The 17,383-nt window shown below is 45.5% G+C and overlaps 1 protein-coding gene across 1 annotated transcript in view; it reads left to right on the forward strand.

Moving 5' to 3' along the window:
- LOC135369181 (protein 5NUC-like) overlaps positions 1–17,383 on the forward strand; it is a 75,821-nt gene that overhangs the window by 23,185 nt on the left and 35,253 nt on the right. Inside the window, exons 5-7 of the mRNA XM_064602826.1 lie at positions 6,244–6,507; positions 13,803–13,949; positions 14,506–14,694. Coding sequence (XP_064458896.1) covers positions 6,244–6,507; positions 13,803–13,949; positions 14,506–14,694 — 600 coding nt within the window. The remainder of the gene's footprint in view (positions 1–6,243; positions 6,508–13,802; positions 13,950–14,505; positions 14,695–17,383) is intronic.

A 17,383-nucleotide genomic window follows, 5' to 3' on the forward strand; every position in this document is an offset into this window, starting at 1 on the left:
AGCGGGAGGTGGTGACCGGGTGAAGTAATCACTGATAAGATCCGATTTTGCACGCCGAAGGTGTGAAAAGCTAAACCTAAAAACAGAAATCATACAAATAACCTAAGAATTAGTCCACACGCATGATATGGTATTTGAGGCTCACTCCACAGGGATAGTGGGCCACAAATGAACAAACGAAGTTCCTTATGTATCAACGTCGTGTATGTTGTTGCTGAGATAAATTATTGCAGCATGTAATCAAATCTAAATACACGGGTTGCATGAACCGTTTGACAAAATCATTATGCATACACTCTAAGCCCAGTGACGGATAGGTGCCGTCTGATGAACTGGCACATTTTTTTAAAAATGTGCCAGATGACTTCAAGGGGCACGCGGTGCCTGCGAAAGCTGCAGGTGCCATGTGCCCCCTGAAGCAACTGGCACGACATCCCTGCTGACGCCAGGAGCCACAGTGTACCGAACGTATCGAAGGGTTACTTGTACCCACTAATACGCGAAACACATTGCACCTCTCGAGTTTCCTAACAGAAAAATTACCTCCTTGCTTCGCAAAAAAAAAAAAAAAAGGAAAAAGCAAGGAAGGAAATGCTCCAAGCACATCGAATATGAAACACCAAATTTTATTGGCTTGCACATACCTTTAAATTGCATCCAGTACATCATCGTTTGCCGAATGGAAAGCATACACGGTTCACTAATCCCAACACACACACATATGGGACACACGTTGCACGGACACACAACCCACCCGATGCTCCCATGCACCAGGCAGTCCTCCAAACGCCGAACACACAATCCTCGAAAAAACTTCGGCATTGTTTTGGTAGGCGTCACCATTCTGCAAGTTGGCTTCATCTAGCGCACGGGTGCATTAGGTGAAGCCCACTTTACAAACCTACGGCTAGACTGTACGTACGTTTCCGCCAAAAATGGCGAAATGTAACGTTTTGATGCCAGGTGAAGCCCACCTTACGGAGCAGCTTATGTCGCTCCGTGTCATTTTCTCCCCTTGGTATTCTTTGTAAAAGTATGTGGATTTTTTTGGCACGCCCTTTCTGTTCTTTTTTTTTCTCTTTCCTTTGTAACTTTACTTGTGCATTTCTTCTATATTGTATTTTTTGTACTATCGACAAAAGTGAGCGAAGAAAAAACCAACAAACATTACGGGACAGTGATCGCAACATCGCTTCTTTTCGCCTCTCCGTCTGTACGCCTTTTTTTCAGCGTAGGGCAAAGTAATTCATTCACGGGGAGGGGAGGGGGGTACAGGACAAGCATGACAACAATCGAATGCTCTGATAATGTTCAAACCATTTTGACGATATCTGAGTACAGCTCCTGATTTCTTTACACCTGGCCCACTCATTCGACAGGACGTCGCACCGGGCACGAAAGTAGCGCCAGACGAACGACAGGACTACAGGTGCATAAGCTACCTGCGCGAGGTCAACGGGACACACATGAACCTGCAGTACGCAACAGTTGACCACATCGTGAGGTTTGTGTGTCCCGTGGCGGGCACTAACACCCAGCGTATAACTAACACACCCTAACGTCTAACCTAACCTAGCCCAACCTAACCTAACCTAGAGGAGAGCACTACCGTGTATGGAGTTCTATAGATTGAGCAGTGCGACAATATAAAAATGGAAGCCACTGACATGCTCATTAAAATGAGTCGTCCAAGTAATCCTATGAACGGTGGAGGTTGTAGCGCGGATAGGGAAGGCAATCTCGCGTTCTTGATTACCTTGAGGCGAAAAAGAAATTGACATTAGAGCACCAGAAACTGAAATACTTGTTGATGCTTTCAATAAAAGCGGTAAGGTAAATTTATAGAAGTGAACGAGCGGTAGCGTGTTTCTTCATTTTTCTATTTTTGTTCTTGTCGAAAGTACAATGATTTCGTGATTTGGCAAAAGTACAATGATTTGAAAATTATCATTACAACTGCACTTTACAGGCTTTGTCGATTGCTCTAGCAATGACTCAGGCAAAAACAGCGAGGTATGCCTCACGAGTCATCAAACGTACCAAAATATTCTAAATGGCTACGTACTCGCCGGAGGATTGTCAGACTTTCGGCACTTACCTTCTAGAAACTTTTGCGACGAATGAGGAAGGCTTTGAACAATTTTTAATTGCGGGAAATTTATTTTTCAATTGAACTTTGAAAATTGCCAAGGGAACCTCACTTTTTTTTCCACAGAAATATGAAGTCCTCCACTGATAACCACACACCCAACCGAAATTATGCACTGTATCGCAACATATATAGTCTAAAAAAATCTGTAAAAATTCGGCTTTAGCCCCCTCCTGCTTGATTTTCGCAAAGAAAAGCGCACGGTATTTGCGGGGAGAGGAGCAAGTGTTCCGACCTCTTGTTTTACCTTTCTTTGCGCCGCGTTGACCTTGATGCTGGTGACAACCGACTTATCACAGGCTCCTTGGTAGCCAAGGATCATACTCGGATTCGTATACGACTCTTCGTATACCACTCGGATATCGTCTAATAATTTGGACATTATCAGAGGACCGTCTGATTGTTAAAGCATTCGATTGTCCTCGTCTTGGGCCTATTGGTTGTACGTTTTTGTCTACCCTCCCTTCGGAAATTATTTGCCCTACGCTGAAAAAAAGTCACAGGGACGCAGATGGTACAGACGGAGAAATCGTGCTAAAAGTGGACATAATTTTACAAACAATACGAAGGGAAGACAACGATATGGAGCAACACAAGCTTCTCCGTAAGGTGGGCTTCACCTAACATCAACGCGTTACATTTCGCCATTTCTGGCGGAAACGTACGTACAGTCAAGCCATACTGGTAGGTTTGTAAAGTGGGCTTCACCTAATGCACCCGTGCGCTAGGTGAAGCCGACTTGCAGAATGGTGACGCCTACCAAAACAATGCCAAATGGCCGAGGAACAATTGTCCAACAAGTGGCAACAGACACCAATTTCACGTGAGAAGCAGTTGCAATCTTGCACGCGTATGTGTTACTGTTGAGACAGGAAGCAACCTGTAAAGAAACCGAAGTGAATATCACGCTGGTATTGTTCCAACGTTAATGCTGGAATAGTACTCCATTTTGTAACTCACCTATTCGCAATCGATACAGTCCCACGATCACATATAACGAAATAATACAATTAACCTCGCTTGTAATGTACATCGTCGCTTCACCGATGCAGCCGATCCTCTCCTGCCGCCATTTGCAATGCGTCCACCGTCTGCAACAGAATGTCCTTCGATTGTTAAACGCGAGTAAAACGCGCGCGTCGTACGATGAATCACAGCTAGGTTGGCTTACCTTAAGCAAACATTAGACCTGTACATAAAAAGCAAGGTGTCATCCTTCTCAAAGGCGAGGTTGCCACGCAGACAGCGGCAAGAAAGCGGGAAGCGTAAAGGAACAAGGAACGTACTGCAGGAGATTACGTTGTGCCCAGTGTTTCCACACCCATCAGAGGAAAAGTATGACGATCACTCATTAAAAAGTATGGATATTTTCGTAAAAATCTGTAGATTGCGGTAATATATATAATTTGCTGCATTAACATAGTTTCGAGGCCGGGATATTGTGCATTTCATCGTTTGACATTTGCTATTTCGCTTTTTGCGTCGAAACAACGAGATTATGTGACGGTAAAAGTTATTGGGGAGCTGCACATAGTGCCTTGACTGTACTGGGGTCGAATCCGGGCGCCGGCTGTGTTGTCTAGTTGCTTTTCCTGGGCTTTTCTCAGATCCTCTAAGACAAATGCTGGCACAGTTCACTGTCCAGGACGCGGGGTTTCCCCACCCAGAGCAACACACCGGCAGGCAGACAGCTCAAAAAAAGCATACGAATACGTGTGCGTCGTTGCCAATGCGCCGGCGGCTGCGCGAGGTCTATTTGCTTCCAGTGGAAGCATAAACGAAAAATCAAGCAATTTATACATATGCTCTATCTAACCATAGTTATTAGTAAATGGAGGAATCCATAGTCAGCAAAAAGTATTTCGATCATGCGATAAGCCCGAACAGCTTCCGTGCCAGTGACAAGAATATCAAATATTATTCTACGGTAATTTTTTGACGCGCGCATCCGGAACAAGCAGAAAAAAAAGGTTGTGTTTTTTCACACGAGAGTGGCGCATCGTGAATCGGACTTGACAGAACAAATAACAAAATAGCATAAATGCAGATTGTTCGCTGGTGCATGAAATCCACAATGAAACAAGCCTGAGCATGGGAACACACAGGAACATATACAACGATCGTTGTGTATGTTCGTGTATTTTGTGTAGCCCACGCTCAAGCATATTTCATCATGGAGTAGAAAAAATCTGTATAGATTTCAGAAATAATCTGTAGATCTGTAGATGTTGCTGAAAATCTGTAGATTTCAGAAATAATCTGTAGATCTGTAGATGTTGCTGAAAATCTGTAGATTTCCATACAAATCTGTAGATGTGGCAACACTGGTTGTGCCATGTCACTCCTCACCGGCGGAGCACGGAACAACGTAGTACGCTCCAACGAAGGCACGCACATTCAACCGGCACACGCATTATTCAACAAGCACACGAGTACAAGGCTGAGGAGGCACACACATTATTCAGCGGGCACAACGCTGTTTCATACCAACGTGACGGCTTTGTACCTGCTGAAATTTGGCGATGAGGATCGCTGTGCTTGCTATTTGATAACCGTTACGGCTGCTTCCAGACGGTTACGGCTGTGTTCCGGCTGCACTTTCTGAGTGAACTTTTTTAACTGGCACATGTCCGTCACAGGATTTAAAGTGTACGCACGCGTGCCTGTCCAAAATCACCTACTTCAAAAATGAAATAAAAATGTGAGAGTTGCGACTAAGCAGCATGTGCGATGGAAATAAAGATTTACTAATGCAAAACGTTCCAGACAGCAAGTGCGAATGTGTAGCAGCAAGTTGGACATCAACGTCAGACTGCCGCACCGACAGACAGCGACTTCTTAACAACAATGATCGTGGACTCACAGCGATAATGACGTTGAAGCAAACGATTCCTTTCGAAGTGGTTCCCGTTAGTACAGCCGAGAGACGCGTCAGCATGAGTGCACTAAGCGAACTCACGATATCAGAGTGCAGCGTTAGCACGATCACAATAATCGTGGTCCTTCGCGTTGTCATGCCAACGTGATGGCAGATTATCGCAGATGAACTGCCACGTGGTGTGAAATCACGCGGGACTCATGCAATCGCCGATTGTGATTGTGCGTATCGTGAGCTATCGCGATCATGAGTTATTTTGCCGAGCTCTGACAGCAATAGTACACTCCTATACGGCCTATATGGCCTGATTTGTTGGAAACGGGAGTAGTGCGCCATTTTTGCGTCAATTATGAAGAGCGTAAGTATCACAAAAAGGTGTACGTCTCTCTTTTTCAACAAATCAGGGCAGATAACGATATGATTTGAGATGATGGTTGGCTGGAAGTATGCTATGCAGAGAAGTTGATTTTTAAAAGTGTAGAGCCAAGTGCGTGACGTCAATTGAAGGAGTGTTCAGGTCATCTAGGCGGCAACATTGGTTGAGCGTGGAAACGAACGAATAGCCCCAAGCAACACAACATGTTGGCCCAATATTGGACCAATATTGGCAATCTTGGCCCAGTATTCGACCGAGATTGGGCTGCTGGGGGCAAAGGGGACTGCCAGTGCGAACGCGAAGCACTTCGACCAGGGTATCATGCGCACTGGAACTGTGACTTTTTATTCAGTCCAAGGACCAGTGGAATTCACCATTAGTTACTGTTAATGCATCTTAGTTGGATGTGCGCACGCAGGCTTGCTTGGTCGAATATGAGTTATGCGACCACTTGGAGAAGAAATACAAGATTTACGATTTTAACTTGACAACATTGCACTAACACGTTAAGGAATGAAAATGTGCCTACATTTCGCAAAATACCAGTTGAAGTAAGAGCATTTCATCTTGGTTAGTCGGAAAAACGTGTTATCAAACATTGTTGACTACGGCGAGCCGAATCAATTTTCAGTATAGTATCTTGCACTAACAGCGATCTCAAATGGGATGACTTCTTCTAGATAATCATCTGTTGTCGCTGAACGATTCTCAATATGATTTGTTTACGGAACGCTCAAAATGAAAGGTTCTCAAATAAGTGATACACAACTTCAGGAGGACCAAAACAAGATATTGCAGTGCTTACACGTTAGCTGTGATGTGTGTTTCTAACCCTTGCAGCCGGAACAGTCGCAGATGTACTGAGACAATGGGACAAGTATGTCACGGAACAAAGTAGGCTAGTTGTAGGAACTACCAAAGTGCAGATCAAGAACACCTTTAGCGATTGCTCCTTGGGTCAGTGCAACGGTGGGACACTCTTAGCGGAGGCAGCATTCGATTACTTTTCGAACGAACAGGCCGAGGGCACGTGGAGCATGATCAATGCAGCAGTCGTCAATGCAGCTGCCACTCATTCCGGCGTCGACGAACGCTTGCATGGAGGTGAGCCCGAGTATAGAGGGTCGGTATAGTCACCGTCTCAGTACCTGTATCTGAAGACCGAATGGATGGACTTCTGCAAAACATAAAGGATGTTTTTTAGCCTGTACACGATTTTTATAAAACTGCTATGACAGGAGCATAGTTATTTATATTTACCTATTTAGAATTCTTCTGACATTAAAAAACGTCGTAGAACGAGTGACATGCAAAGTAGCAGGTAATACACTGAAAGTTATACAAATTCGCGCACACCTAACAAAATTCAACACAAAACACTTTGAACAAGGTGAGCAAATGGTGCTAGTGAGTTAGAATCAACAGCCCGCTGTGTCAAACCATTCCAAGATCGCAAGAGGAAAAAAAAAAACGAGTTCTTTAAAGGAGCAGTCTAGAGGCACACAACTTTGATTCTGTTTTTGTTCACTTTGGAATGTTATGCGCACGGAAACCGTTTCCCACAGTTAGTACAACCGCAGCGGACTTGCGACGCCTACAATAGCCCACCGAATCTCCCGTGAGCGAAACTCCCTCAACACCTTCAGCATAGACACGTGACGAGCTCCGGGACGCGCGTCAGTATGTGACGTGTGTGCGAGAGACTCTCCTCTTTCGGTCTAAGGTCACATGATCGAGGTGGCGTCGACCACCATCGGTGAGCAACACCGCTGATGCTGGAGCGTCTGCTATTGTCTGAGGGTGATTTCATGTATAATCGAACAAGGTGCGGAAGTCACATTTTTTGATCCCGTCAAAAAAAAAAAATATATATATATATTGGAGGGAACCTCAAGTGATGCAAAACGCGCCGCATGCGAAGCCCGTGGGCGCGATACTCTCCTAGAGAGAGAGGGGGAAACTTTTAGGTCGCATGGCCGCGCTTTCCGCTGGGCCGACTTTGACGGGGCCTGGAGCCACCATTTTTTTGGTTACGAATCTGGACGGGGGTGACATCCCCAGGACGGCGAATCTGATCCTCAACTCATCCTCAACATGTCATTTTGGCACTACATAGCATCCCCATGGTACCCTCAGATCATCCACAGGTCCTACGTCAGGACAACTTGAGAAGAGTGCGAGAGCATTTCTAGTATGAACCATTTTTTATATTCATATCCTTTTTTCTGCATTTTCCGCATGCACACTTAAGATCAGAGAACCCATACCAATGTTTTTTATTGCACAGAAAACGGTTGCATACTGATTCCATACATCTTGGTTAACTGCCGCAATAAAGTCTTGCTGTTCGTTTCCAGTACGTTCCATAACCGACAATAAGCACAGGGGTTTAAAAAGAAATAAGAACGTAGAATAAAAAAGTAGAAAGAGAGAAATATAAAAGGCACAGAAAAAAGTCCGACGAACCCACTCCGAAAGGTACTAGGATTCACTTCCGAAGCACAAACAGATACTCGATGACCCTCCGTAAATTCGATAGCCATGCCCGTCTGCGACAAAAAACAAAGGGTGAGCTGTCCATGTTTCCTTCGATTACGCAAAGAAAAAATAACAAAAGCGAGGAATTTATTGAAGTATTAGTTCTGTATCACTGCAAAGTCTATGTTTCTTACTCCTTTTGGTTTGAGATATTCAGGTAGGACTTTTGAAAGTCAAAAGCAGTGCGACAGAATCGCGCGTTCCTATCCTTTCCCCAAGAAATTCTCCGTGTATCATAGACAGTCATCCTTTTCGGAGGCAGATAATTTTACGTTGGAGCACCCTTTATTTGAGAAAAAATGTCAATTGGGTCCAAGGATGGGCCAAAAACACAAAACAATATGTTTAGTCCACCAGTTTGGTCGGTGTTTTCGGAAGTTATTTCGGAAGCGGTTTAGCAGGTAAACTAAACAAAGTAATATTTCTCGTCCCGGTATCTACACACAGGGACGGGCACAGGACGTACCTGAATGACACTTCACGGACAGTCCTCCAGTGTCATCCTCAGGACGTTATGGGGATACACCTTGAAGGACGAGGACACGATGACACTGCGGGGACATCCTGAGGACCGCGTGTGTTCTTGGGGCAGCACGTCAATGATCCCACATGGCAAAAAAACATCTTTGACGTCTTGAAGACCCAGGTCGCTCACACACCGAAACCTCTTGTTTAAGTACGCTATCTTTTTGTGCTTTCGTCCATAATCGGAGCACACAACACGTCATTGACTGCACGTTGGTGTAGCTGTGCGTAGTCCCCGTATTCATAGGACCGGGGAGGACAATAGCATTGAGTATGTTCAAACCAACCGCTCCGCTGCTTGTGAAACGTCATACATTCCAAAAACAGTAGTTTCCAGAATACACAATGGGATGTATAGAGAGTCGCTATTTGGGAGGTCGGGGCAAAGCGTACTACCTGGAGCGGTGTGTGGATTGGTACCACGTTCAAGGTTCTGCAGCTTCCTTCCGACTTTCTCGAAGTCAAGTAAGCTTACTAGCACTGGACAAAATCCCTCTGTGGTACGGCCGCCGTGGGAAAGATACGCTGCGACGTGGACAGCAGACACGGCCCGGAACCTTGAACGGCGTGTGAATTCGCAGCCCGGTGAAGGTTACACAGCGTTTTCTTTGCTTTCTCGAACCATATTCAACTGGCGAGAGAAAATCTGTTTGTGGCATGCGCCGCAATGTGAAACGAGGAATCAGACTTGTGCCCGTTACCAAAAAAAAAAAAAGGAACTAAATACCGTTACCCGTTACTTCAGAAAAAAGTAACTAAATACGTTACTCGTTACCAACATACAAAAGTAACGAGTTCTCGTTACTCACAGGTAACGAGTTACTTTTACGTTACCGCCGCATAGTTAAAGGAGCCAACAAACATGCCGTCATTTGCCTTCAACCCTTTATTAATGAGGAATTACACTTCAGAAGAAGCCGATACTCGAAATTTGTCGTCCGTGCTTCGTGTTCCGTGTCTCTCGGCCCCTTACCATGACTCTATATCAGCTTGCCTGGACCTTCTCCCTCCTTTCCGAAGTCGGGGTGATTGGAGATTATGAAAACACAAGAAAAAACACTTTTCGTGCCACCAATCACCAGCGGTTCCCAAAAACAGACGAGGGGCTGCGTCATAATTTAGGGCGCTCAGAAGCTTAGCAAAGACAAGAAAAGTCTAGAAGTCGAAACGCGTTTTTTGTTGGCATAGCACAATAGGTGTCCATTCTTATGAAGGAGTGATGGTCGGAGATTACGGAAACAAGAGAAAAGACAACAACACATTCAGCGAGGGACTTTGAGTCACACGTTGTCGTGGGTCACGCAGGTCAAATCTGCACGCATTGCGCCACGCGGAGTGCCGAAATGTGCTCCCCCGCGCTGAAGAAAAAGAACGAGTAACGTCAGTAACGAGTTACCAATTTTTGTAACTGATTCCGTTACTATTACAATTTTTAAAAAAGTAACTGAATCGTTACTTCGTTACCAAAAAAAGTAACCGTTACCAAGTAACGAGTTACTTGTAACGAGTTAGGCACAACTCTGCGAGGAATACTTCGGCGTGGGTCCGGATGGAAGTGCTTTCGAGCACGATAAAAGGTTTCAGGATGCGCTATTGGAAATGACTATACAGATTCAGGACGAAGGTGCACAATGCCACCTGTCGCTTCACAGAGCATACATGAGACACTGTACTCGGGAGGACAATGCAATGCCCAGCTCAGTACACAAGGGGCTTTAGCGGTCAAGCCGTTAAAGAAACAAACAAGGAAAAGAGAAAACAGCGACAGTGCATGCACGGGGAGCAACCGCGCCGGAAGGCAGCGGAGGAGGCTGCGCAAAAAAAAAAAAAAAAAAAAACTCGCCACGCGTCTCAGAGCAAAATATGTACAAATGTCTTTTCTTTGGGGCAAAGTGGAGGGATAGAATAACCTCTATGCAAAAAATTGTAGAAAACGAAGGTGTCATTTTTTAGATATTTGGGGTCAAACAGCGCGAAAATTCGCCTACTATGCCTTACTCTCAGCACTGCAGCAGCATAACTGTGCAGTTGATAGTAATGAGCTGTACACCAGTCGATGGGCCTTTTAACGGGCTTTCGATTGCAGTTAACCGCAATGTAGTGAGACGTACCGTTCTGAAGTAATAGCGTAACAAAATCTGGCATTTTTGAACGTTCCTGCCAAGTTTGGAATTTTCTGAAGAACGACTTGTGCGTGACAACCGCTTCTTTATGGTCACTGTGATAGACGACGGCCATGTCTCTCACGACAAAAAAAAATCAGATTTGTAACCAAAAAATTGTTGACTCCAGGCCCCGTGAAAGTTGGCCCAGCGGAAAGCGCGGCCATGCGACCTAAAAGTTTCCCCCTCTCCCTCTGGGAAAGTATCGCGCCCACGGGCTTCGCATGCTGCGCGTTTTGCATCACTTGAGGTTTCCTCCAACGTATATTTTTTTCGACGGGATCAAAAAATGTGACTTCCGCACCTTGTTCAATTATAAATGAAATCACCCTGCTACCGCTTCCGAGACGCTTGACGCTCTTCCGTTACCTGATGTCCAAAATGTAGGATTGTAAGGCTGCCAACGCTATCGACGTTTTTGGACCGCTGACAGTATGGGAAGAACGACTCACTGTGCCAATCTCACTGTGCGTTGTACAGGACAGCCCAGTTCTTCTCGACGGTGTGCAGCTATATGTAGCTGTTACGTAGAAATGTCTTCGGCATCAACATATGAATCAGACTGTAAGGGGATGCGTTTGCTAAATGTACATACGGCAGCTGCATCGACATGCCAAGCGAGTGGGGGAATATCTGCTGCAGATACAAAGTTGACGTACCACAACAACGATCGGCAGTGATTGATAATCGCTCTAGCCGAAATACAGACTTCATATTCGAAGGTTTGTATCAGGCTCGGTATCCTGACGTTGAATAAAGCGAGCGTTTTGCTTCTTCCTGGTTCATTCGGCGGAACCTTGTGCAAACGACAGTCTGGCGTTGCCTTTCTCATTCACGCAACCCCGAACTCCGCGCTGCATCACCGATAAGCGGTACGGCCATACACTGATATGGGTACACGATAGATCAAATGGACTTTGCCGTGTCTGGGAATTAGCGAACTCGACGGAGAGACGTACCACACAAACGTCCCGGAAGTATTCTCGCATTGGACACCGCATCACATGACTGAAGCGTATAGTGCACATCGCTGCCCCGTTGGAGACGTGCAACGAAAGATTGCACAGAAGCCACTAAAATTGCTCCCATGATCGTAATACTAGTTTGTTGGGCTATATGCTTTTTTTTCTTTTTTAGAAGACGCGACACAATGAATATCAGTCAACAAGGAACAGATCGCCATGCTCGTAGCCGCTCGTAGCAGGAGATTTTTTCTGCCAACGAATTAGAGGGCTCTCGGTCACAGGCGTCACACTATATAGAGGGGTGCGGTCTACAGTTCGAGCGCTCGAACCGCTCGCCGCGATTTTGTAAATGAAATTGCGTCTCAGTGAAAAAAAAAAAAAAAAAACTTTGGGTAGAAATATTTGACGGGAATGCTTTTCGAACACTGCTTTACAAGATGGCAGCAGTTTTTGGCCATGTTGAATACCACTTTAATGCTCCTTTAAAGGTACTGTAAAGCAGTAGACAAGCATGATATGCCGGTGATGTGACTAGAGACTTTGTTGCTCCTAAATACCATATGCGGAACCATATGACCGACAACGCACTATAAATATTTTTAATTTGCCATGAAAAATGCGGTGTAGGGGAGCGGTGCGACGCCTGGTGTCAAACAGCCCCCTGTACAGCGGGCAACCCTGAAAATTTGTATTACACACTATTACATCTGAACTTCGTTATTTTAGTAACCATAATATTAGTTTCCCTGTTTACCTATGCATTCTGAAACCCCTGTTAACAGTGTTTTTTGCGAAGTAACCCAGCGTCGGCCGCTGTTCGATGGAGGCTCTCCCTACTTCTCTGCTGCGCCTGCGCGCTCCTTCAGTTCGCGGCCTCTTTCGAACGAACAAACTCTCTCTGTGAACAGACAAGTCCCGACGCTGTCTGGCATCTTGAACGTCTGACACATTTTTTTCAACGGCATTTCAGTTCGCTTATCCTCAGATGTGGATAGTTGTGTGGATTGCAGGGGCGGATTTTGTCGTGGATTGTTATGTCTGGCCCAGTGTTCTACGCATGCAATGTGGTTGCCGCCGTATGTGGCAGGAGTACGGATTCATTTCGAATACCTAGTACAGTGTTGCCCGTAATCTTTAATTGTAATTTTCTAATTAATTGCACCGTCGATTGGAATGAAACTTGCGCAGTTTTTGTCCTGGTGGCTTGGACTATCGAATAGCCACACCAAATGACAGCTGATCGGTCCTGTTTAACAGTACCTTTAAACAGTTAGAATGAAAGCGATAAGGTTCAAAGGCACTGTAAAGCAGCAGGCAAGCAGCTAATATTGGCCGCGGCATTTGAAAGCTTATTCCGAAAGAAACCCACACTGCAAATTTTATGTGCGTCAGAAAACACTAAATATTGCAATGAAAACACGCAGGGCGACGCCTGGTGGGAAGCAATCTCCCATTCGTCTAGCAACAGTTTTACATGTTCCCAACTCCCTATCGGCAAAGTCATGGGCTAAGTAGTCGGCTTCTTGAACTTTCTTTGAAAAGTTTGTTCAAAACGCGATAGTTCCGTACATACAATGCAATAACATTGGTACATCGTGGAAATGGGTAATATATCTGTATCAGCAGAATCGCCATGAGAGTCACCTGCACAAAAATGAACCGCGTCCGCTAACCGGCGTGGTGATGGTAGCGGTCCACAGATGTCGCTGTGCGCTCCCATTGTTCAGAGCTGTATATAGGCTATATACGGCTCTGCCATTGTTATTGGCGTGTTTAGGTTCGCCGTCCTAAATAGGGGGGAAATGTGGAGTTCGTATGGGGTCTTAGACACAGGGTTGCCCGTAATGTTAAATCTGAATTTTCTAAAAACTACGAGCTGGATTTGAACGATATTTTTGGAAGATTTGTATACTACGAACCCAGGCTGTCAAATGAGCCAGCAGTATAAAATCGCGTCTGCTGCTTTACAGTACCTATAATGTATTTAGTGAGTTTGTTTTGAGAGCTTGCTCTATTCGTCATCAAGTAGCAGATTAAACAAAAAAATATCTAAAAAGTCGACGTTTAACATACCGACAGTAAACACTTCACGAGACAAAGATGTAAACAGAAATGTTTTCTGAAAGTTTGCTCATGTCTATGGGGGGGGGGGGGGGGGGGGTTCATCCATTTCAGGGTGCACCACAGTCTATATTTATTAACTTTGCAGGTGAAATTCAGAAGCAAGACCTATACAATTTATATCCCTTTGAAGACCAATTTGTGCTCATGACAATGCAAGGAAATACCGTTTTCAAAATGATGCAGCATTCCGTCGATGAAACCGGCTACGGAGGGCAGTTCCTGCAGATGTCAGGTAGGCTTGCAAGCACACTCATAAACGGAATCGCACAACCCTCCAACCATCGACCCGAATGACATGGTTCTCTTCCACGAATTGTTGAAAGAAGTATAACCTGACACTTGTGTAGCTATACGTTAATTGTCACAAAAAGGTGCGCGCCTCGCACTCTCCACATATCAGGAGTGATGCTTGTCCTGTGCAATGGTAATCTTTCAGCGTGTTGTGCGGTGAAGTTCTGTTTTAAGTGAATAGGAGTGCAGGAAAATAGGAAGCTGTTCGTCTGTTAGTGTGATGACACGGAGTTTTTGAGTTTCCCCTGGAGTTAAAACACCCAGGTATGTTAGATACACGTTCATCTCAAGGTCCTGAGTTGAACATGAGGAGCATGTCGCTATAGTAACTTTGACACTAGCACTTTGATACACGCACTCACTTGACCACATAACGAAATGATCATTCCTGATTTGTGGAAAGCGTGAGACGTACAGTTTCCGTGCTGACTATCGCAGTATCAATAGACCATATACTTTGTTCACTGTAGACGTCGACTGACGGCTGGCTGTTTCAGGATTGCGGGTGGTGTACGCGGGCAGAAGGGTAGAAGACCTACGTATCGTCTGTACATCCTGTCGCACAGTAAAATTTGAGAAAGTATTTCGACTGCAATGGTACACCATAGCAATGCCTCAGTATATCGCTGAAGGAGGAGAAGGCTTCGACTTCAGCGCCGTTCCTAAAAGTCTACGAATGTACACCAGTAAGTACAACCTGGACCGCCACATTTATCTGTTGACTGGTTCGTACTTCAAATCTTATCGAAGCTTATTTTATCTAATTTATGTCGCTGCAATCCTCGTGTCTCGCTCCTATTCTCCCAAAATATTATACAATTGCTAAAGTAGCTTACGTACTACCAGGGCTACCTGGAGAATAAAAAAATGTGATCGACTTAACGCAACAAGGAATAACAATTTATTTAGACGTTTCGTCTCCTATGCGGGATACATCATCAGTGCAAGGGTAGGGACGAGAATGAGGAGCACCAAAACCAGTCTTGCTATTTAAGGGTTTACCGAGACCAGAGTACAGTCCGGGAAGTGGGCCGCGGTTGGTATTGCATGCTGTTGGTTCCCTTTGGATGTGCCACGATTCGAGGAATTTTTTCGGTCCCTACCGCTGTTCGCGCGCCAAGTTGACGCCGCCCTTATAGTCGAACACGTGTCCCGTTTTCCAGCAGTGGTCCACAAGCTCAGTCTTTGACCTAGTTGCGTTGGTCGCCTTTTCAATGATCGTCTAAATAAATTATTTCCTGTTGCGTTAAGTCGGTGACAATTTTTTATTCTCCAGTTATGACGCCCGGCTTTTGGAATATCTTCGCTTACCAGGTCTACCGCACCCAACCAGCGGACAAGATTCTGAACCATGCACTGCCACTGGTTCCGATTTGTACGATAGTTGTAGAAGACATGACCCTCAGATTGTGGTAATGATGCAGACGACACACGAAGTGGAGATTCGTCCTGTCCATTTCATCTGCGTCTTTACGCCAAACTCAGGGTCATGTCTTTATTAATGATGCTGATGGTGTCGTTGTGTCGTTTTGATTGACACAGTTGGTGCTTAAGACGCTTTGGAGCTTTTGACTCTCCTGTCACGTGACTTTTTCATGCGTTAGCGTTAGAGTCCTCGCTAGGCAAGAATCGCGTTGTGGTCTGCCTGTAGCCACCTCGCGGTGTGTATGCGCGGTTAGTGGAGAGGGAAGGAGAGTGCGCGACGTGTCGGCGGCGGCAGGGCTAGGCAGCGCAGCTGTGGTCGTCGTCTGAGCCGTACGTGTCTGCGTGGGCGCCCCATGAGTTATTAAAGCTGCGCGAAGGAGCGGCAGCGAAAGAAGGCTGACGCCAGTGTCTGACGAAGCGGGATTTACGTCAGCGAGACGCTCTGGCTGACGCTGCGAGACGACGCTCCCAAGCTGAGTCGGAGGAAGCCCGAAAGGCTCGCTTGACTGCGACTGCTGTCTTGCGCTATAACGTTGTGTAGGGTCGTCATTGCGTAGGGTTGTGTAGCGTTTGCGAAAGGTCGTTGCAGGGTTGTATAGCGTTGTGAAGGGGAGTTCCCAAAGGGCTTTCAAGCTTTATGTTAACTCATTTCCGTCGGATCCACCAATGGATCGACCATGTTTTTTTAATCTTTGGAATCTTTGGACCGTTTTACTCGCTGAACCTTTTGACTATAAGAGAAAAGACATGGGGACAGGGGAGCACGTGGCATGCCATCGCCATCCCACTTCTTAGACATTGTGCGATTGTCGTTTCCCTCCTGCCTAGAAGTCGTTGCACCCTGCAGAGTGTTACGGACAGCCTCATCAACCTTCTTTTGTCACGGTTCCTCTACTCTTTCTGGTCACGAAACTCGATCCCATAGCAAAAGAGAGCTTAGCGTAAGGTAAACGTCTACCTCAAGGGGCGACCGCATCGCTACATGGGCAATAATTGGGACATCTGTTGCTGCAATGGAAAAATGGACGCAATGCAAATAATCTGATACAAAGAAAAGGATGCCACTTGAAATCAGGTGCTTCTTAGCTCCAACGCGCTGTATTGCTTTTATTAAAATTTACATGATTGTATATCTTTCTTCCATAATTTCAGCTATTTTTTGAGCCACTTTGGTAGTTGTCACTTTGCAGAAGCCGACATATTCATCCAGTTGTGTAAGCACAAATATACAGGGTGGTCCACCAACCATGATAGAAATTCACAGTAAAAAACGTAGGCCCTGGAGAGACATGCGGTCAACGGACTTTTTTCTGCCACTAACTTTTGCCACATATTACTAACATTTTTTTATTTCATTTGAATTGACGGAAAGTTAATTTCTTGAATTGAACTCCGGAATTTCCCAAGGCAACCTAACGTTTTCTTTGCGGAAACGGGTTCCCCATGGTCATTTTACTCAGTATCGCACATTATCCTACCCGTAATGCAATGGCAATTGCAGAAATAAATTCGCCAGGAATCCGTGGAAATGAGCCCTTGGCTCCGCCTCTTTTTTGACGGCTCGTAGTTTGAGCGCAAAGCTGCGAAGAAATGAGGAGGAGGAGGAGGAGCAGGAGGGGGGAAAGGGTTACAAACCTTACCCACGGAACAAACATGCTCGGCGTGTGCGGGAATCAGAGCTATCTTATCAAAAATGAGGTCTCCCAACGGCTTGTAACGCTTTCCCCCCTCGTGTGGTGTTTCAATGTAACCTTTCTTCGCAGCTTTGCGCTCAAAGTACGAGCTGTCAAAAAAGATGCAGAGACAAGGGCTCATTTCCACGGATTTTCGGCGAATTTATTTCGGAAATTGCAATTGCATTACGAGTGGGATTATGTGCTATACTGAGTAAAATGACCACGGGGAACCCATTTCCGCAAAGAAAACGTTAGGTTGCCTTGATAGATTTCG

This window comes from Ornithodoros turicata, chromosome 1 (assembly GCF_037126465.1).
Source record: "Ornithodoros turicata isolate Travis chromosome 1, ASM3712646v1, whole genome shotgun sequence".
In the NCBI taxonomy this organism is placed as follows: domain Eukaryota; kingdom Metazoa; phylum Arthropoda; class Arachnida; order Ixodida; family Argasidae; genus Ornithodoros; species Ornithodoros turicata.